This window comes from Panthera onca, chromosome C2, assembly GCF_046562875.1.
Source record: "Panthera onca isolate mPanOnc1 chromosome C2, mPanOnc1 haplotype 2, whole genome shotgun sequence".
Taxonomy (NCBI): domain Eukaryota; kingdom Metazoa; phylum Chordata; class Mammalia; order Carnivora; family Felidae; genus Panthera; species Panthera onca.
In genome coordinates, this window is record NC_138347.1 from 77,540,660 (window position 1) to 77,562,631 (window position 21,972).

The 21,972-nt window shown below is 37.8% G+C and overlaps 1 protein-coding gene across 2 annotated transcripts in view; it reads right to left on the reverse strand.

Moving 5' to 3' along the window:
- Positions 1-945: 945 nt before the first annotated feature.
- IL1RAP (interleukin 1 receptor accessory protein) overlaps positions 946-21,972 on the reverse strand; it is a 132,395-nt gene continuing 111,368 nt past the window's right edge. The window contains exons 9-11 of one of the 2 annotated variants that reach the window (XM_060639529.3): positions 14,198-14,341; positions 12,453-12,596; positions 946-3,001 (exon numbers count right to left, since the gene is read on the reverse strand). In XM_060639529.3, the coding sequence (XP_060495512.1) occupies positions 2,283-3,001; positions 12,453-12,596; positions 14,198-14,341 (1,007 nt within the window). In that variant the 3' untranslated portion in view covers positions 946-2,282. Of the gene's footprint in view, positions 3,002-6,602; positions 9,887-12,452; positions 12,597-14,197; positions 14,342-21,972 lie in introns of those variants that run through there. The other variant, XM_060639530.3, reaches the window with a different exon arrangement.

The following is a 21,972-nucleotide window of genomic DNA, read 5'->3' on the forward strand; positions in this document are numbered from 1 at the left end:
TAACAAAAGTAATTTCTCAAATTTTGTGAAGATATTTTGTATTTGGGACATTGAGCTAATAAGGAATAAGATTATGGGTAAAAGCATTCTCTCCCTTTTTAGGATTTGGAGCAACTTACATTACCCCCCCCCACCACCTTTTAACACATTGGAAGATAAACTGCTGTCTTCCAAGTGAAGATCCTTGAACATCCATCAAGGATGGATTAATCTCCTTTAAGAAGAAATGAATATAGAATATGGACTGTGCTCAATCATTTTCTGTTGGATATTCAGGTAGGTAGGATGACCTGTCATTTCTTAATTCCAAGTTCCATGATGAGTCACATTTCCCCTGGGGAGTCCTTATTCCCATATCTTTTCTTTCAACAGGAAAAAGGATCTAATAGTTTGTTAGAACAGAGAAGGGATTTTCTGCTTTTCTCTCCAAGTGCAGTAGTGGAATAAACATCTGGCTTCTTTCCCATCCCTCACTATTAGTGACTGAGAAAGGCTGACACTCATTGGGTCATAGCTCACAAGCAGCCAGCATTAATGTATCGAAGGTGACTGCTCATGTCTGGTGTGGTCGTTTGCTCTTTTCACTCAGCTCCTGTTCAGGGTAGCAGATTGTGTTTCTGGTTGTCTTACAGTTAAAGTCACCAGACAGGGAGCCTCTATTCTCCCACCAGAGTGGATGGAAGGAACTATTTTCCAGCTTTTTCTCCTCTGATGGAGTGTTAAGTCAGATCACTATTTTGAATCCTTATTTTGAGGATTCAGGTGTTTTTGATTTGGGGACAGAATAGAAGTCTCCCATCATGTCCTTAGGGCCAGCCTGTGTTCTCCAGTCTTACTATTGCCAGGGACACTTGAATCCCCATTCAGATATATACTCTTTGGATTAATACTTTTGTTCTGAAATTACAAACTAGTGGCCCTTAGGCTGAATACATGTTCATGCATTTTGATTGGTTCTTTCTTTCTTTCTTTCTTTCTTTCTTTCTTTCTTTCTTTCGCCATCCCATAATTGGGAGACTACTTACAAATATTAATTTTTAGATTCTTTTGAAAAATTCAACAATCTGCCAACAATGGGGCTGAGTGACAAATATTGTGATGGAGCTGAGTAGACATTGCTCCTTTTTTAAGAAATACTACTCTTCAGTTACCCACTGGCCCAATCATCTCTATTATCTCCCTCACTGGGAGATCAAATGTCATGTGCCTTTTATGATTGTGTCAAAATGTTTCAAGTAAAGGAATATGTATCTATACGTATGTCCCTATAAACATGAGTCTTAGATGGACAGCATATGTATTATGTTTATATCTGGTCCCTTTTTCCTTTTTTCTTACTTTCTGATTCCTGTAGGCACTTGAATTGACTATCTCTTCTCAGAAACTTGAATGAGAAGGGATTCATATACCAAATGCTACAATAAATCCCTAACAATCTGAATCTTTCAGCTGTCAGTTCTAAAAATAATGAGATTTTGTGTAAACTTCCATTTCATTTGGAACATTTTCTCACTCGCTTTCTGTCCTTTCCCAGATTTCCTCTCGTACACATGAGAAAGCAGCTAAAGAGGCACCTCAGACTTTCCTAGTACCTAAACCAAGCCTAGGTTTCCTAAAGTGGAATATTCTTCTGGTATGAGTTCAAAAGCCATAAAAAGAAGAGGGGAGAGAGACAGGTAAAAACTTGTTAGTACAAATTAAATCACATAAAAATAGAACTTTATTGACACTAACAACTTTAGGCAGTTTAGAGAGCACTAGTTTACAATGACAGAACACCATGTATCCCTGTGTGAGCGTGTTTGGTTCTTCCAGGGAAAATGTGCTATAGGTTTTCTGTAGAGCTGAGTCTTACAGCTTCCACCTGAACCAACTCCACAATGCTCCCTTGGGATATGCATACCCTGTAAGTGTCGTTGCCCAAGTACACCTGACTGACTCATAACGTGAGGTGGATCAACAAACTCAGAGGAAACACACTTAAATTCTTTGCTCAGTTTGAAACTATTGGGCAAGATAGAGGATCAGACTCTAGGCAAGTTTCACATACTGACCTTCTAGGGCCCAAGAAGAGTGTGCTCTTCTGAGGCCATTAAAGAGGCAATAATTCTGGATTCAGGTCCTCAGGTCTTTTTGTCTCCTAGAAATAAATAGTTTTTAAAAATCAATAAAGGGGACACAGTCTGGTAGTCCACTAGATGATAAAAATGTCAGTTATTCCCATAGGTTCATGACACAAAGAGGGCTGGTATGGATAGCAGCCACCACCCACCATACGGTAATTATAGGATATAAAAGTCATTGTTATTGGATAAATCCGTGAAGTGGTGAAGAGCAAGGGCTGAGATCTGGGGAGCAGGGGGTTCCAATCTGGTGCCATTTTGTATCCATTGAGTTTCTGATTCTTGGGGAACAGGCTTACACAGGTGTGTCTCCCACTGGGGCTGGGTATGAATCTCTGCCCGGCTCTTGCTCCTGAGGTGACTCTCTCCTTCACAGTAGGTGACACAGCAGCGACAGGCTGCAGAGGGCTTCCCTCTGTGCTTGGACATTGTATCTGGGGCTGAAGAGGTGCCTGCAGCCCTCCCTGAGCCCTGGAGTTCTGGGGGCTCTTTCAAACGACTTCTCCTCCTTTGAACATGGTCCAGACTGATGTCAGACTGAGAAGAACAGCTTTCGTTCCAGCCAGAGCTGGCACTCAGACTTCTCAGGGGAAGAGCCAACCGCAAGGCCTTCCAGAATTTAGAGCCAGAGTGTTTGGACTTTTCTCCCTTCCAGCTCACAAAAGACACGGATTCCTTCAGCTGCAGGATGCTTGGGTGTGGATGCTCAAGGGGGCGGTACTCAACCACAATGAGCTTGGTGGAAATGGAGTTCTGGCACATGATACCCAGTTTAAACTCCAGCATGCTGATACTTTTTTCTGTCACATAGTCTGGGCTCAGGACAACAATCATCCTTCGGCTTCTCTGAATGAAGTCAAAAACTGCTTCCACTGTATCTATAGGAAAATGGAAAGATAGGACAATGCCTAGTGAAAACTTATATAAACTGGAGTTCATCATTGTCCATCCTACAAAGGAGAGGCAATAAATAAACACTCAGGAACATAGGTTCTCAGCGTTAAATAATCTGCCCAGCAAATGAATCTTCTACATTACTCATATCAATGATTGCTAAGTTCCTGCTACCTTCAGGGATGAGAAAATTTACCACCTCTAAAAGCAGCTAATTTCAGCTATTTGTAAATTATTTTTTTAAAAAATATTCTTCCGTGCCACTTTTATCTGGTAGTCTTAGATCTAATACCTTCAAATCTCTAAAAATCTCACTGCTTGGGGTGCCCGGGTAGCTCAGTCAGTTAAACGTCCAACTTCGCTCAGGTCATGATCTCATAGCTCGTCAGTTCAAGCCCCGCATCAGGCTCTGTGCCAACAGCTCAGAGCCTGTAGCCTGCTTCAGATTTTGTGTCTCCGTCTCTCTCTGCCCCTCTCCAACTCCCTCTCTCTCTCTCTCTCTCTCAAAAATAAATAAATATTAAAAAAATAAAAATAAAAAAATAAAAATCTCATTGTATTTTTTCTCATCTTTAGATTTAGATCAGCTTTGGAAGTTTTGTATTATCCCCCATAAGACATGCTTTCAAGTCTCTTTCACCACTTTTATCCTGTTCCTCTGAATAATATTCAGTTCATATACGTGTTTCCTGAGAATAGTACCTGGAATAGGACTGAACATAAGGTGTCAGACTTAGTCTTATCAGCAAAGAGCAATAGGGAATTGCCATCTCCTAAAATCCACACAGTTATATCTCTTGGTTCTTAAAATTTTTGGACACAGCATCAGACAGTTCATAGTATTGACCTGGTTATCAAACAAAATTCCCTTCCTTTTTGCATGTATATGTATGAAGAATTGGACTAAAAATCAATTAAAGGAGCAACAACATATACAATGGGTGGGAATCAATCAAAGACTTCTGATAATGGATTAACTTCTAATAGTTACTGTGGTGGGTTTGGACAGATTCCAATGGAAAATTCCCAAAATAAATGTAGTGCTTAGCTCATTATGAGATTTAAGGGCTTAAACAATGTGATTTCCTGAAGGAAAGGATTTCCAAATGTGTAAATCACAGCCATTGATGATTCTGAAAACAAGTGCTATATAGACAGACCATGAGCTTGGGGACCTCCCCTTTTGGGGCCAGAGATGAAAGAGGGATGGAGAGACTTTCTAGCCTGTGATGACTAGCTGAAAGTTTGCAGTAAATTTGATCATTACAGTTTGACATGGAATGAAGGAGCTGTGCTCCTTACTAGCTTAGTTCTTTCCAATGAGTAAATTTAACATGAACCTGAAGGGTAATTGAAAGAGACATGTGTTCAGTTTTCAAGACCTTTTAACTAGTTTTATCAAGAGTGCAAAGTAGTTTTAGAGAATTTTTATTTTGATCTTAAAAGATAAGTCTAAATTTTCACTTATCTTCAAAGCCTGTGTGTGTGTGTGTGCATGCATGCATGTGTGTGTCTTTTGGAAACTCCTTTATCCCAGCCCTACTCAGAATCTGTGTAGCTGCCTTTCATAAACCTGAGAATGTAAAAGTAGAAAATCTGCTTCTCTCATCTCATGAGAAATACGATATAACCTTAAGACAACGTGGATAGATAATCAACCAAAAAGAACTTTGTGCACTCAAATTGTGTGTGTGCGCATGTGTACATTGTGTGTTTCACTTCAAAATAGTCATATTAGGAAAATGTTCTGTCCAATGGGGATACCACTGTTGAAAATAAAATGCTGTCCTAGATCCTGTAAGGAAAGATTCTAGCTTTTTATCTTTTTTTTTTTTTATTTGCATTTGAGACAGGGCAATGCTAAAGAAACAAATACGGTGGAATGTCTGGTGGAATTCTAGACATTGAAGAATGGATGTAAGATGCTTATCAGATGGGGGTTAGGCTATTCCTGGGGGCCTTGAGGCAGTACTTTGAAGAAAGTTGCCTCCTTTATGACTTATTTTAATGTCTTCCATATTGTAAAAACTGCAGTTGAGGATGTGAATTGTTACTATTTTTTAATGCTAAATATTACATGGAGAGGGAGTCATAAATTGTTTATTCTGTTTGGCTCAAACAGTGGGGTATGGCTATAGGCTGATGAGACCACATTTCTTGTGTAGTGCTAAATTAATTTTGAGGTCACATTTTCTGATCTAGAATTCATCAATACTGTAGAATATCCGGCCTTTAAAAGTCACAATCTCCCTGCAATTCACCTAGAAGAAAACAAGGACTATAATTTTGTTCTTTGGCTAGATTATTGGTGTATGCAAGGGCAGCAAACTTCTCTCCCTCTTTCTTAAAATATGAAGTGTAGTAAAAAAAAATGGAGTGGTGGCGCCTGGGTGACTCAGTCAGTTAAGAGTCTGACTTCGGCTTATGTCATGATCTTGCGGTCCATGAGTTTGAGCCCTGCGTCGGCTCTGTGTTGACAGCTCAGAGCCTGGAGCCTGTTTCAGATTCTGTCTCCCTCTCTCTCTTTGCCCCTCCCCTGCTTATGCTCTCTCTCTCTCTCTCTCAAAAATAAATAAACATTGAAAAAAATTGCAATAAAAAAAGTGGGGTGAGGTGAGCCACCTAATTGGGAAGATGAATCTGAATCCAAAAATACTTGTTTCTCCATTTATCTGTTTTTATCTTAATATATTTAAATCTGAGTTCATCCATCTATAAATGCATATAATAAGAGCAAACTTACAGGGTTAAAAATACCTATGTGTAAATATCTACATGTGGTAGACATTTGAATTAATCACTTTGGTTAAATTATTATTCACTGTCTAGTGAATGTGATATTAAACTAATGTATGGACTAATGTTAATTGATTTTGAATCAATTCTTTTTTAAAAAATTTTTTTTACATTTATTTATTTTTGCTAAACAGAGAGAGAGAGAGAGAGAGAGAGTGAGAGAGTGCACAAGTGGGGGAGGGGCAGAGATAGAAGGAGAGACAGAATCCAAAGCAGGCTCCAAGCTGACTGTCAGCACAGACCCTGATGCGGGGCTTGAGGTCACAAACCGCAAGATCATGACCTGAGCCGAAGTTGGACGCTTAACCGACTGAGCCACCCAGGCGCCCCTAATCTGAATCAATTCTTCATGGTAACTTCATAGAATCACCTTAATATGTGGATTTATAAATGAATAATAAATTTTAAAACTTCTATTTACTTTAAAATAAACAGTGAATAAAAAAAAAACTATTGAAATAATCTAGCCTATTGCTCTCTCTCTCTCTCTCTCTCTCTCTCTCTCTACCGCTCTGCTATTCTTCCTCCGTCTCCACACACACACACACACACACACACACACACACACACACAAACCTGGTGTACTAGAAGAATTCATTTTACTTAAGTTTTATTTACATGTAAAAACAATGTTGATATAAAGTTCTCATTTTTTCTCAGATTTCTCTCAGAGAAATTTAACTAATGTAACTTCTAAAATTTCTTTTTATGTGTATCATGAATTCTTCTTATTCTCATTTCTTATGACCAAACATGAAAATAAAGACAAAACACATGCACAAAATAAAATTCAAAGCTGAAAATAAATGGTTTATTTTTAAAAGAAACAAATTTACAAATCAAATGGAAAATGGAAAATACAAAAGTTTATGAATAAAATAAAAAAGATAAGATAATCTTAAAATATTAAAACCTATGGAAAGAAGTGGATAATTAGCAAGTGGAATGATGCTTTTGTTTCCCAATACAATGAATGGAGTGGTTTTTTTATTAGAATCCTAGGGAATCATCTAAGTTACAATACAGAAGATAATTAAATAAATTTTATATGATTGTGTAATTAGACATTTTATATGTCATGGTTCTTTGTTAACTTGGGTGCAGAAGATCTTTGTATCATATATCTAAAACCATTAAGGTTTTTTGAAACAGTGAAGCAAAAATTGTATTTCCTCATCTACCCCAAAAATTTTGTATGGGGTATCTTCGGGGACATAAAGAAAACAAAAACTATAAAACACAATTTTCTGAGAATGAGACATATCATTTAGATTTGAGATGCTTTCGATTTTTGCATTTAATAAAGTTTCATATCAAAGACCAGTATATAAATATGAAAAAGAATATCAAGAAGTTTCTAGGGGTACCCAAAAGCACTTGGGATAAATACTGAATCCGAAAGTGCAGAAAGAATGCAGCGTTGGCAAGAGAATGGCCACCTGTGAGGGGACTGTCCCCCATTACCTAAAACTCATGCAATTGACACTCAAAGCTTGTCTAGTGTCAGCTCTCTCCTGGTCTTGTGGGTGAAGGTTAACAGGAGGAGTAATTGTGGTTTGTAATAAAGAAAAGCATTAATAGACAAAAAAGATCCAAGGATGACTCTATACCATAGTTTTATAGTCAAGAATTCATGAAGTTTTTCTTTTCTTCAATTAAAAATAATACCTTTACTATAGAGAAATGATTTATTATGTACTTTAGTGCTGCAGAAGGGCACTTAAACATAGGATATAGTTTTAGAATTGGTTATCAACATAACACTGGGATAAGGGTTCCCTTAAATTATGGATTATGGTGTTTCATAGGATACTCATGCTTTTCTATAGGTATTTTATTTTCCTTTTCTCTATTACCCAACAGGCCAAGTAGAGATTTATCTCCCCAATAGCTGAATGCTGAGATTACCACAGCCTAGTCTCTAAGTGTGTGTATGTACTTATGACAAAGTAGATGATCAGTTAATTCCAGAAGTCTGGTCACTGCCTAGCAGTGACCATAGAAGCTCTGTGCCTAACAGATTCCACTGCACCCATACCAAATGTAGCAGCAGTAAGTTATTTATACTAATTTAGGGAAGGCAAGAACTAACAACAACTACTACTCTGTGAGCTATGAATTTACAAATGATGTACAGAAAACCATGATACAAAAGCACTACAGTAAAAACATAATTTAAAAACTGGACAAGAGTTCCAGTGGTTTGTAATATTGTGTCAATAGCTATTTAAAGTCACATGCTTGTGTACACATGTGTGTGCATATATATATATACACATATATATACATACGTATACACACACATATATACATACATATATACACATATATAATCCATGTGTATATATATATATATATACAATGTAGATATACATACATTTATAACTCGTGTTTGTGCGTGTGTGTGTGTGTGTGTGTGTGTGTGTGTATGTGTGTGTGTATATTCACCACTCTGTAAACTCTGGACTTAGTTTTCACTTTTCCAAGTCCTAGTAACAGTACAATTTTATTTAAAACAAAAAAACAAGTTTCATGGAAGACACTGACTTGTTTAGCATGAATGTATTAACTGTACTAGTGAATAAAATATCGAAAATACTGGGTGGTCCAGTTAATTCTCTTAGAATATTAATGTTAAAAGCAACTCTCAAGGTCACTGAGTCTAACTTCCACATTTTACAATGGGAGACAGAAGCGAGTGAGGAGAAATCACTTTCCTAATATTCACATTAGCAAGGCTGAGATTAAAAGACAAATTGCTGAACACCCTGTTCTGTGCTTTTCTCACAAGCCAGCAAATGCCCTAAAAGCATTTTGCTGTTATTTCACTCTCTATTAGCACCATTAGGAGAAGCTTCCTGTCAGACTAAGCCAAGGGTGGGGCCACCTGCAAACTCTAAATGGTTGATAGGAGGTACCATAGGCAGGGGAGATGGAGTGACAAATATGGGTCGACCTACAGATATCCAGGAGTTTACTGAAATAAAAAACAAAAAACAAACAAACAAAAAAAACGTATGGTATATTTTTCAAGTTGACAAATAGGACATCAATGACCTGAGAAGGAGGACACAAGGAATGTAGTAGAAACCACAGGTGAGCCCTTTAAAACCATCATAAGGAACACTTTCAGTTACGCTGCTGCTCTGTATAGTCCTAAAGGGGTGCCCGTCTGGCCTTGAGGGCACGCTGCACAACACAATGAGCCGAAGAGCTCCTTGTCCTCAGCTAAAACAAATGTGGGCCTTCATTCTCTTTTTAACTGATGAGTAAAAATGAAAAGTACTTGGAAACTCGCAATGACCTTGTTAACAGCTGAGTTATCTTTAAGGGGTCTTGAAATCCACAGCCAAAGGCTGCTCCACAACGTTAAGGTGATAAAACATGAGTGAGAAAGGGAATGGAGACGTGGAACAGGGACGGAGGAGGCAGAGAGGGGAAATTCACATCAACTAAGTCTTTGCCTGCAAAGAACATAGTGCCATCAGACACTGGGGACGGACTGGAGGCACTGCCATTCTAAACCTTAGTATTGCCTGAGGAAGCACCACGACCAGTCATAGTCACCCTGAATTTATCCCTCCGGGGAGGCTTGGACAGAATTGTTTTCTGTCTGTGAAACAATACGTTGGGAACAAAGAAAGGGGACTCTCTTCCTTCCTGGAGTGCCCTTGGTTCTTTTTACCCATTTCGTTATTGTCCCTTTCATACATTTTTCAAGGATGCATAGGAGAGACCCTGCTCGCCACTTCTAGACCACCTGGAGCTTTTCTTCACTGGCATGGCCACCTGCAGCTGCTTCCAGAACCTGCCCTGTGGATACTTGGATTTCTCCCCTTTCCATTTAATGACCGTGAGCACCGTCTTAGCCCTCTTCAGCTCTTTCACCTTCGTCTCCTTCACCGCTTTGTACTGTACTAAAATGACGTTGATGTTGCCCCGAGAGGCCATGTTTTCTAGGCCAGCCTTGAGCTCCAGGAGGGCTTGGGTTCCCTGGAGCACGTAGTTGGGGCTTAGGACAACCAGGAGGCGTCTGCTTTTCTGAATGAAGCTCAAGGTCTCATCTGTGACAACTGAGAAAGAAAACACCATGGGGATTAGTGTTGGCCAAGAATTCCCCAAAGCCTGGGGCTTGGGGAGCAAGTGTAGGGATCTTGGGGTAACAGCCTGGGAGTTGAGGTGAAACTTTTACCAAGAACATTTGCGACAACTTAATCCTTAGATCCACTCACTCTGTCCAATAAATGCCACACTCCTCCAAGGTACTGAAAACGATATGCACATATTCCGCCCCAAAAAAGAATTCTTAACAGGCATGAAGCCAAGTATACTTCTGTGACCTTGGTCTTCAAAAGCTTTATGAGAAATAGATGAATTGTACAGAAATCGATTTCTTCAAACCATGTGGCATGCTGCAGCCCAGTCAAATCAGCTCCTGAGCCCTGTCAAATCAGCTCCTGAGCCCTTTCTCCCCAACGATACCCCATGTGGCTTCTCTCTAAAGCCAGTGGGTGTTTGAAAAGATAATCATCATAGACAAAGTCATGGAAATTCATTTCTCACCAACACAGGAAAGCAAGAGTAGGAACGTTCATTTTCTGAAAGTCCCTCTCTGTTGCCAGACTCCTGCCTGACTCAGACTGGTCTATGTCCTTAGAATAGGAACTTTAAAAAGTCTAGCTAACTGAATGGCATTTTGGCTGGCATCACATTCTCAGCTCAGCCTTCTATTCTGCTCACTGCTCTGGAGTCTAAATTAGTCCCTGGATCTTTCTCCTTAAACTCCTATCATTACTATGAAACCGTGTGTTTCAGCAGCTGCTAGCTAATGTGTCTGCCTTCACTAGCAGGCAAATACTTTCTTCAGGTCAGAAAAGAAGAGGAAACAGGGAAAATGGAAATTCAGTGTAATTCTATTCTGTTATCAAGGGCTCTGATTAGTTCCTGTCACTAAATTCTTGGGAATAATCCATCTCCTCAAGGCTGTTTATCTAGGATTGTATAATCCTTTACCTGGAGTTTAAATAGGAGCCAAGTCCAGGGAATACACGAGTGTTGTGGGAAGCTATTTCATGGCTTACGATACTCCCCTAAGTAGTCATTTTGCCCCTTCACCTTCAACAGGTACAGAGGCCAAGGGGAAATACCTGCAATTAAAATTCCATGTGCAGTCTGGAGGAGAATTGAGGAATAAGTAATTATGTACTTGAGGCAGTATTGCTGGAGGCAGGCCATGTATACGCATGGAAAGAGACCCAGAGGCAAAGAGGAAGAAGAGTGGCAGAGAGGATGTGGCTCACAAGGATCCACCATCAAAGCAAGATGCAAGAATAACTGTGGAATTTGAATCCTTCAAAGGATTGTCAACCCCTACTGGCGGGCCACTGTTATACTGTATACCTCTATATAACTTTTCACCAAGTGATCAGTATTTGTTGAATGGCAGAATGAATGAATAAATGGATGAATAAGTGATTTAGGACTTTAAGTCTTAAAATTAGTGGAATTTGTCCTTTAGCTATTCAGTCGAGTCATCATTTCCTGGCAAAATGATCCTGAGAGACACATCAGCTGCAGAACACAAGCATGATGGACTTCTAGGTGATGGCAGGAGATAAAGTAAGTGGTCCGGCTAATGCAAGATGAGCGTAAACATTTATGTCTACTTTATATCTCCATTATCCATATAATAGTTTCAAAAACATCTCAAATGGCTAACATAAACAGGATTTTAGGGGAGGAAAATCAGTTTGTTGTACTGAAGATCAGACACATTACATGCATTGCAACAGTACAAAGTTTAACAGAGGGTTTAGGAATGCTATTATGTATTTATTAAAACAGACTCAAATGGACTGTCACTTTGTATGTTACTGGGTGGATCTGAAAATTAGGGATGTACTTTTCCTTGAAAGCATTCAGCAATTCAAGTTTCTTTTTTTTTTTTAACTACTAGAATATACTGGCCTTTGTAAAATTTTAAATTACATCTCAAATGTATAAGCTGATAGAAAGGAAGAAACAGACCTAAGAAAAAGGGGAATATGAATAGCATTGGCTTGCTAGAAAGCAAAAGTGAAGAAAAGGAAATTAGCAAATACCACAGAGAAAATATTCTGATTATTATGAGTGAGTACTATAAAGAGAGATTCCGTGCACTCTTTTCACAAACTCATTGTTAGTAAAATCAAGTACACCTCAGCCTTTGTAAAAATGTTGTTTAAACTCAGTGTTTGTAAAAACAAAAAACAAAAAACAAAAAACAAAAAAAAACATTCTAGGGAAACTAATGCAGATTTGCTTAAACCTTCTACATATCTAAACGTGTGTAAGCAGAGCATTTAAAACTGAGGTATTTAATAGAGTTCTAATCCACTGTGCCTCCACACTTTTCTGACACTGAGTTCTTAAAACTTACAAGAGGAACTATTTTACAACCATAAATGGCACTTGAATAATCTACAACTCACAATGTAATTTTATTCCTAAAGAAGTCTCTATTACATCAAACAATTGGATGTTAAATATCCAAAGATGCCAACATAGAGCTCTGCCATGACTCTCACACCTGACCCCAAACTAAGGGTTCCCTTTGCCATTCAGAGGGTGGCATCACTTGTACTCATGTGAGATACCTACTTCCCCCAGGCAGACTGTCACGGTCAAAGATGCACAGCTTGTATCCAAATTCATTCTCTAAAACTCCACGGAGGGTCAGTAACACAAACTCTTCTTCCTCAGCATTCCTTGCGTAAGATACATAAATATCATATTCTTTCCCATCTGCAAAAGGAAGAGAGATCGAATATAAATTAGAAGAGTTTCTCAGTAGTATTGCATTTTTTTTCTTGAATCAAACTTTTGCATACTAGACATTTTTCCTTTTTTTTTTTTTTTTTTTTACTGTATGAATTATCTGACAGATTTCATGTGATTTCCCACCTGTGACAGGTCTCCAGGCAAAATGACTATTTTAAGGTGTAATTACAAATTTTGTCTGATGTGTATACTACTCTCATATCACTAAGTTTAGTTTTTATAGTGGAGAATAAATGAGATTTGGCTCATTTGACAATGAATTAACACAATCAGGAGGCAAATAGTCAATCATAGATACTGGCAATGAATACCATACAGAAAATTTACAGTTCCTGTCCTAGTTTGTCACTCACTGATATATTAGAATTATAAATTGAGCAAAACTTTCAGAAAGTGTCTAAATTATTTATACATGAAAATAACCACAATTAAAAATATACTTTGATTTGGGGCACCTGGGTGGCTCAGTTGGTTAAACATCCGACTCTTGATCTCGGCTCAGGTCATGATCTCATAGTTCGTGAGTTCAAGCCCCTCTGTCAGCACAGAGCCTGCTTGGAATTCTCTCTCAACCTCTCTCTCTCTCTCTCTCTCTCTCTCTCATTGCCCTCTCCTCCCCACCTCAAAAATAAATAAATATTGAAATATATATATACATATATGTACATATATGTGTGTATATATATATATATATATATATATATATATACTTAGATTCAATAAACCCATCTTTCCCAAAGTTGCCTGATTATAAACATCACCTCTCAGTAAAAATACAGGTTCTGTGTCTCTTCCACAAACCTACCAAATGAAAATCTTCATGGGATGAGTCTAAGAATCACTATGTTTCATTGTTCCATGCCTGTCACCAGGCAAATGTGCACTAGTGCAGTGCTTCTAAGACTTTAATGTGCACCTGAATCATTTGGGAATATTGTTAAAATGTAGATCCTGACTCAGAATAGGGGTTAGCTTAATAGCCTCCTTTTATCAGGCTCCCATGTGATGCTGATGTTGCTGGTGCATGGACCACCTTTAAGTACAAAGAGTGGACCTACACTGTCCAGTTATAGGAGACACAGCTACACGTAGCTACCGGACGCTTGAAATGCAACTGGTCTGAATTGGGATATGCTGTAAAATTTAAAACACAACGCATGCCAAATTTTGACATTTTGACCACAAAAAATAAGATTAAAATATCACCATCAGCTTTTAAATATTAATTATATGCTAAAATAATAGTATTTTGAGTATATTGGGTTAAATAAAGTATATTATTAAAATAATTTTCACTTTCTTTTTACTTTTCCTACTGTGACTGCTAGAAAATATTAAATTACATATGTGGCTTGCATTATATTTCTATTTGGACAGGCTAACCTAGACTAAACACATATTGAGCCAAGGAAGCAAAATAATATACATTAGAAAGATTTTCAATAGTAAGGGCCGAAACAAAAGATAGTTAGATTAAATCTCCCAGTTATTCTAGCTTTTATCAAGTCAACATGCTTTCTGAAAAGGACAGTTGAAGGTATTTACATCTAACGTTCATTACTCACCTAAAATGGTTTCATCTGTTCCAAAATGAGCCCGGTAAAATAAGACCATCTCCAGCCAGTAAACGTGGTAAACAACAATGAGGATCACTACCAGCAGCACTGTGGCTCCAAAACCACATGCTAATTCCACTGTGTATCTTGGAGCTATCAATGGAGTGAACAAGAGAGAAACAATTGATTTTTACGTGGTAATCACGCTGGCCTGTCATCCTGCAAATAGTTGGGTAAGCTAAGCAGCTGGGCCATGCTCCTGACTTGTATGTGTGAACAAGCAGAGATAACGTGATAGGGATTAAGCACTAGGTTTTAATGCCAGACTGTGTCATAGTTCTCTTTTTGTTTCCAGCACCTGACACAGGCGTTCTTAACCATTAGGTGACTTGAGGGGACTTTGATGTTACATAAATTAATACACATTAATGGCATATAAAGGGTATATTGTATTCATTTTAGCATTGGGCAGGATTTAGAAGGTCATCTCATTCAGTGCACAATCTGATAAGTGAATCTCCTTAAAAATATTTTTGAAAAGTGTGATTCCATCTTCCATTTGTCCATTTTGGGGATGGACTCCTTATTACTACCTAGACAGACCATGAAACTGATAGAATTTTAATTGTTGGAGGAGCAGTTGGATTGAGTGAAAATCTTAATGTGTTTCCATTAGTCTTAATTCCATTTTCTTTTCAGTGCCATTTGGGAGAAATTTAATTACCTTTCCTATAAATTCAGAAAAAAGCCTCAAAAATCTTATTTTCACTGGGCAGAAACAGAGGAATCTAGCAAATGCTAAGTATGCTTGGCTTTGAAAGTATCTCTCAGGTTTATAGTTCTAGGATACACATTCTGAAGATTAACTTGTAATATCCAGGCATGGACAGATTCCCACCTAATCCGTTTACTTTTATATGATAGGCATTTTAGCAGTTTCTTTGGAATTATCAGAAATAGAATAAGATGATTCCTGACTTCCTAGAAACTAGATACGTATTAATTCAGCCCTGTAAACAAGGTCTCTTATGATGAAACCACCAGCCACTCGTCTCATTTACCATGGCCTTTTCTTCAAAAACATCAGGAAGATTTAGCTCTATGTCTTTGCTCATGCTGGGACTTCTGGCGAGAATAATCCTTTCTCTTTCTTTAGTTTTCAAGCCCATGCTCCAATGTCATTATTTCGTATAGGCTTTCCTAGAATAAAACTCGTCTTGCACCTGACATCTGCCTGGCAGCAATTTCAACTCTTCTCAATGTTTGTAATTGTATTAGAGCATTTGTGTTATATTTTAATTTGTCTACAAGCTTGCTTCTCTACTCTCTCTTGCTTCCCACTAAACTATACTTTTGTTGTCTTCTAGGTAAAGACGATGTCTTCTTCATCCATCCTATCCCTAGAACACAGAGGATCCCAATGAACATTTCCTGATATAACACCATATACTTCTGGGATATTTAAAAGAAATCTAGTCCTCCAATATCAGCAACTTCATTTGGTTGCCTTATTAGCTTGTGATAATGAAGCCTAAGTGTTTGAAGAGGGAATAGAATAGTTGGATCTGAAGCACAAGTGGCTTAAATTGTGTATTAGTTGACTTTACAATTACTTATTACCATCTATTATTTGCCAGATGCTGTTGCAGACACGATGGTGGATAAGACCAAAAGGATTTCTGCCTTCTTAGAGTTAACATTCTAATGCAAGGAAATAAATAATAAGACAACTAATGTTAGGTAGTGATCAGTGCTATAAAGGAAATAAACCAGGGTAATGTGACAGAGGTGACCGAGAGGCTGGGCTGGGCAGGAGAGGTGTATCAGGCCAGGTAGTGAGAAAAGGCTTCTTTGATCGCCTGAACATCGTGTTAAGTGCTTGCCAAGGTGAGGCACAGAGGAATTTTGTTCAAATCTGGGACTGTTATCTAGGCTCCCTGATTCCAAAGTCCAGAGATCTTTGGAGAGCTCTGCCATGAAGTTTAATTATTGATCATATACTAGTGGAAAAATCCCTTTTAAAACAGGTATCTATCCTACTGGGGAAATGGTAAGCAGCCTGGAGCTCAGCCTGAAGTTCTCTAATTAAAGGGCAGATCTTAGAGTTTTAAGTTCATTATCCTAAACTTGGGATGCTTATCCTATCTCAGAGATAGTATGGAACTCCGCAGTGCAGAATTATTACCAGTTATTCTTGTTCTCATTCCATGAATAATGATGTTTAAAATAAGAAAACTCCATCATCAAATGTCAAAAGCTATGTCGGTGCAGTTGTTGAGCATTTGCTAAGATCAATTTGGGTAGCTGGCATGAAAATTGCTGTGTCCTTGGTATTTCTGAGCACACGTTATGTTAACAGCACACTGGGGTAATTCCCATTGTCATCTTCATTATTTGCTCAGTTATTCTTGCTCCTCTGGCTGGACATTTTGTAATTGTGAAAAAAAAGAGGTCAGTGAATGCACTTACCTGAAATGGATTAAGAAATATATATTTATGTATATCAATAGATATCTTGCCTAATGATCAAGAGGTCAATTACCTTCATGAATTTCCCTCTGCCACATTTATTTTACTACTGCTTCTTTTCTTTCTTTCATTTTTTGTGGGGATTTTTAATTTGGTTTTGGGTCATTGAATTACATGTGTCATATTTATAGATCGCATTTTGTGGGGCCATATTGATGATATCAAGAAGTTCCTAATGCTATTTAACTAATTGAACTCTTAAGATAAATAATCCACAGGGCTGAATTTCTAAGTAGCTTAAACCACATGCAGGAAATGTTCTAAAAAGCTTTCCTATAAAGCTTTGCTGGCTTGCAGGGAAAGGGTGACCCTCAGCCCACATTTTCTGTCTGCCCCAGCTGGACCTCTGATGTTTTGGCATAAAGATTTTACTGTGATGCAATCCCAGACAAAAGGGTTTCCAATCAGGAAAGAGTGATGCAATTTGACCAAACTGGACTTCTAAACCGCGTCTCTCTTTGATCTCACTTATAATTGATTTAGGATATCGCCAAATTTAGCCACTTGCTCTGCTGTAACTCCCTGAATCAGAATTCCCTCCACTCCTTTTGCAGTTCTACAGTAATAACAGGTTCCAAAGTTCACATTTCCAGCTACCGCCCTGAGTTAAACTAATCCAGGACTTTAGCTCCAGTCTTTTACCCTGTTTCAAGCTCTTGATCTACAATTTTGTTTCTCCTTGGAAACCTAACTTATTATTTTTAACTTTATTAGTTGGGGCCTTGCTATCCACTGAGTCTCCCAGCCCAATAGCTTCTCGGACTCCCAGGTATTCCCTGCCACAGAACCTGTGTGTTCTTTGCTAAACTGCTGAGACTTCTTGACAATTTTGGGAACCATGTAATGACAATTTCCCTGAATTACAAACTATTAGAATGCTTTGTCTATATGATAGTAAACCAGAGACGTATAACTGAATTAACTTGCAGACCTGCTTTGTTTGACTACCATAGTGTGGTAAAATTTGTGCATTTGGCCTTAGAGAAGCAATTGACACTGGGATAGCCTCCTCTCCATAATATTTACAATGACAGTTTTTTCTAAGGTGGATAAGTGGCAGATGATCTGTGTGTGATCTGTGGGAGAAAGGACACAACAATGTTGAGCCCCACCATCACCCTAGTTTTTTGCCTGAAGGCACTTTTAGACTGTGGCATAGAAAGGGGAAAACCAAAAAGAAGTACAGTCATCACAGTGAGCTAAGGAGACAGAAATCAGAATTCAGAACTACTGACTTAGGGTGAATTTACAAGCCTGGGCAAAGAGGGAAGAAAACTGTGTAGAAAAAGAGCTCTATAAATCTGCAAGGGGTGACCTCAAGTTTTTGGAAAAATATAAAGCTCTGCATTGGTCGATGACACTTCACAAGATCAGGCAAAGAACAGTTACTAGTGAAAGAAAAGCTACCAGGAAGGGGACAACTGCTAGGAAACTGGGAATTGAACTGTAGGTGCGCATGCAGGACTGGGGCACTTAAGACTGGAGTGAAGAAGCTTTGGGTAGCTCCCCATGTGTTAAGCAGAGACCCCAGTCTAGATAAATCCAATCTGGCCTTAAAGAAAAGGCTATTTTTTTCATATGTAAGGTCCTGCAAAGATAAGGAGGACTCTTAAAAAAAAAAAAAAAAAAAAGCTGTCAGACAAGTAAATTAACTACCTGTGAGAAAAAAGACAACACTCACTTTAAAAACTCAGACACTCAATGATGCGGCATACATAACGGCCAGCATATGATTAAAAAACAAAAGAATAAAAAGCAAGAAAAGACCCATAATCACAAGAAAAATCAGCCAATAAAAAAAGAAACAGAATCAAAATTGACAAATACGATGGAATTAGCAAATTAGCACCTAAAATGAGTATTATCAATATTCCTGTTGAATTAAAAAAAAGATGACAAAACAGATGAATGTAGGGGAAAGGAAGGAGAAATAGAAAAACAAACAAGGAGGCAAACCATAAGAGATTCTTCAATACAGAGAACAAACTGAAGGTTACTAGAGGGGAGGTGGGTGGGGGATGGGCTAAATGGGTGATGGGTATTAAGAAGGGCACTTGTTGGGGTGAGCACTGAGTGTTGTATGTAGGTGATGAATCACTAAATTCCTCTCCTGAAACCAATACTACACTGTATATTAACTCACTTAAACTTAAATAAGATCTTGGAAGAAAAAAAAAAAAGAACAACTAAAAAATATCAATAGGGGTATTTTTATGGAGAAATGGAAATCCAAACACTGAAAAATACAATTCTGAAATTTAAAATTCTTCAGATTAAACATCAAAAAATAAATGATTAGTGGAAACTAGAAACTACCCAAATTGAAACACAGGAAAGGATAAAATAAAAATGAGAATCTCAGTCATCTGTGGGACAACCCCAAGTGGTCTATACTAAATTTAACAGAGCTATTAGAAGAAAAGGAAAGAATGAATGAATGAAAAAGTGAGCAAAACATATTTAAAGAAATAATGGCTAAATTTTTCAAATTAAATTAAAAACATAAACTTACGGAACCAAGAAGTTTAGAAAAATTTTTTAAATGTTTATCTTTCAGAGAGAGAGAGAGGAGAGGGAGAGAGAGAGAGAGGGAGAATGTGAGCGGGGAGGGGCAGAGAGAGAGAAAGACAGACATAGAATCTCAAGCAGGCTACAGGCTATGAGCTGTCAGCACAGAGCCCAACATGGGGCTCAAACTCAAGAACTGCAAGATCATGACCTGAGCCAAAGTCGGACACTTAAATGACTGAGCCACACAGGCGCCGCGGAACCAAGGAGTTTAAAGAACCCTAAGATGCATTCAAATAAAACCACACCAAGAATTTGTTAAATTTCAATAGATACTCATTATATAGATATAGAAGATTACTCTCTCACACAGATAAAAGCCAGCTACAAAAAAAACACCTATAAATAACATCATATTTAACACATAAAAACTGAATGCATGTCCTCTAAGAAAAATGCCAAGTATGGTCACTCTGATAACTTCTACTGTTCATGGTACTGGAGGTGCAAGAGAGTGACAGAGGAAGAAAGAAGTCAAAGGCATAAAGTTTGGGAAGGAAGGAGTAAAAGTATGTTTATATCTTGTAAACATGATCAAGTGTATAGAAAATGCTAAGGAACCTAAAAAACAAAATAAACAGAAACCCTATTTAATCAGTGAATTTGGAAGTCAGAATACCAAGATCAATACATAAAAATCAATGAACTCATTTCTATTTCCTATCAATGAGCAACTTAAAAGTGAAATTTTCAAAATACCATTACAATAGCAACACAAAACATTTAGGGGTAAATTTAACATGTGTGTAAGACCTGTACACATAAAACCAAAAATTAAAAAAAAGCTGAGAAAAACCAATGATAACTAAATAAATTGAAAGGCACATAATGTTCACGGATTGGAAATGTCAATACTGTAAAGATTTCAATTCCCTCCAAATTGGTTTACAAATTTAATACAATTCTAATCAAATCCCAGCAGGCTCTAACATAGAAATTCACAAGATAATACTAAAATCTATAGAAAAATATCGTTTTCAGAAATAGGTAAACTCTTCGAAAAGAAAAAAGGAGGAAGACAACAGTTTCTGACTTCATCACTTATGGTGTGGAGCTTGATTGGGATTCTCTCCCTCCCTCCCTATCTCTCTCTCTCTGTCCCTCCCCAGCTTACAGGTATAGTGCTCTCTCTCTCTCAAAATAAGTAAGAACATTTTTTAAAAAGGAAGACTTTAAAAATAAGTGCTCAACATCATTAGTATCTGAAATGCAAATTAAAAAATATAGTGTGATACCAGTACCCATTTACTAGCATGGCTAAAATTGAAAACTCTGACAACTTCAAAAGGTGGTAAGAATATAGGTAGAACATGGGAATTTATATTCATTGCTAGTGGAAGTATAAAATAGTACAACCTCTTTGGAAATAGTTTTGGCAGTTTCTCATAAAGTTCAACACACATCTAGCCTTAGCTCCCACCTGTCTCCTCTATAAAACAACTGCATGTTTAACATGGTTACGTTAGCTGTGTCTCCTTTAATACTTTGCTGTAACCGACTAGATGAAATTGTGCCATCCAAAGAGCTATTAGGTCCAAAGACCTACCCAAGTAAATTCTTATTTGGAGCCCTTCCTGTCATCTTTTTGAAGAAAGACATAGAATGCTTTGTCAACGAATCCAGAAGGATCCTTATGTATAATGTATTAATATGAGCTCAGGTATCACCACTGAATTGCAGCATTGCCTGGTCCAGAACAGAAGCCAAGTAACAAACACACACCTCTGGTACCACGAGATGTACGCAGACCAGACTAGATTATCTGTAATACTGATGTAATATCAACACAGATCTTCCAGTCTAGTGGACATACTTGTCCTTTCACATCCCTGATACCATTCATACATAACCATTCAGAGCATGGCTTTCTGTGGACAGGAGCTACTCATGTACCTCTGGCAGGCCGACTTCTGCATCATTCCTAGACTAAACATGATTTTAATTGACTGTTTAATCCTCTCTGACAATAAGTAATTTATGTTATCCCCTATAATTATTTCCCAAAATGCTTGCTTCAGAAAACGAGTCCCACAAAATGCTCCATTCTCCAAGGATCTGAAGTCAAATATATTTGAAAAATATATTTGCCTCCTATATTCCAACTCCCTGCAGATATTCATACCAAATGTTAACACATGAAAGACTCTCAGGGGCCCTTGACTAAAGTAACTTGATTGATTTTGTTTAATCTAGAGTTTAAAGATACTTTATGTATTATAAAAGCCTTTGTCAAATAACACCTGTGAAAATTTTGTGGAAATAAGTAGACTTAACATTTGTTGAGCATTTAATATATTTGTATAAAAGCAAGTAATTGTGCTGAGTGCTTTAAACGACCTTATAAGAGAGTGGTATCATCTGCCTAGTTTAAATATAAAGAAATGGAAGGTCAGAGAGGTTAAGTGATTTTTTGCAAGGTTACAGAGTTAGGATGCTCAGAAACCAGGATTCCAACACAGGCCCTCTGAGTTTAGAGTACAAATATTGAATTGCAGTACTAGAAAGAGTCCCAGTAGTGTTCTTAGGAACGAACTTTGGGAAACTGCCTTATATTATCTGGTTGAGTCTTGTTGTTTTACACTGGCTTCTGAGGTGCTGAAGCAATGAACTATCCAGAACCAATCCACTAAGACTTAAGTGCCATATATACTCCAGGACTTTGCTTTTTACTTTCTAGATTGTAATGG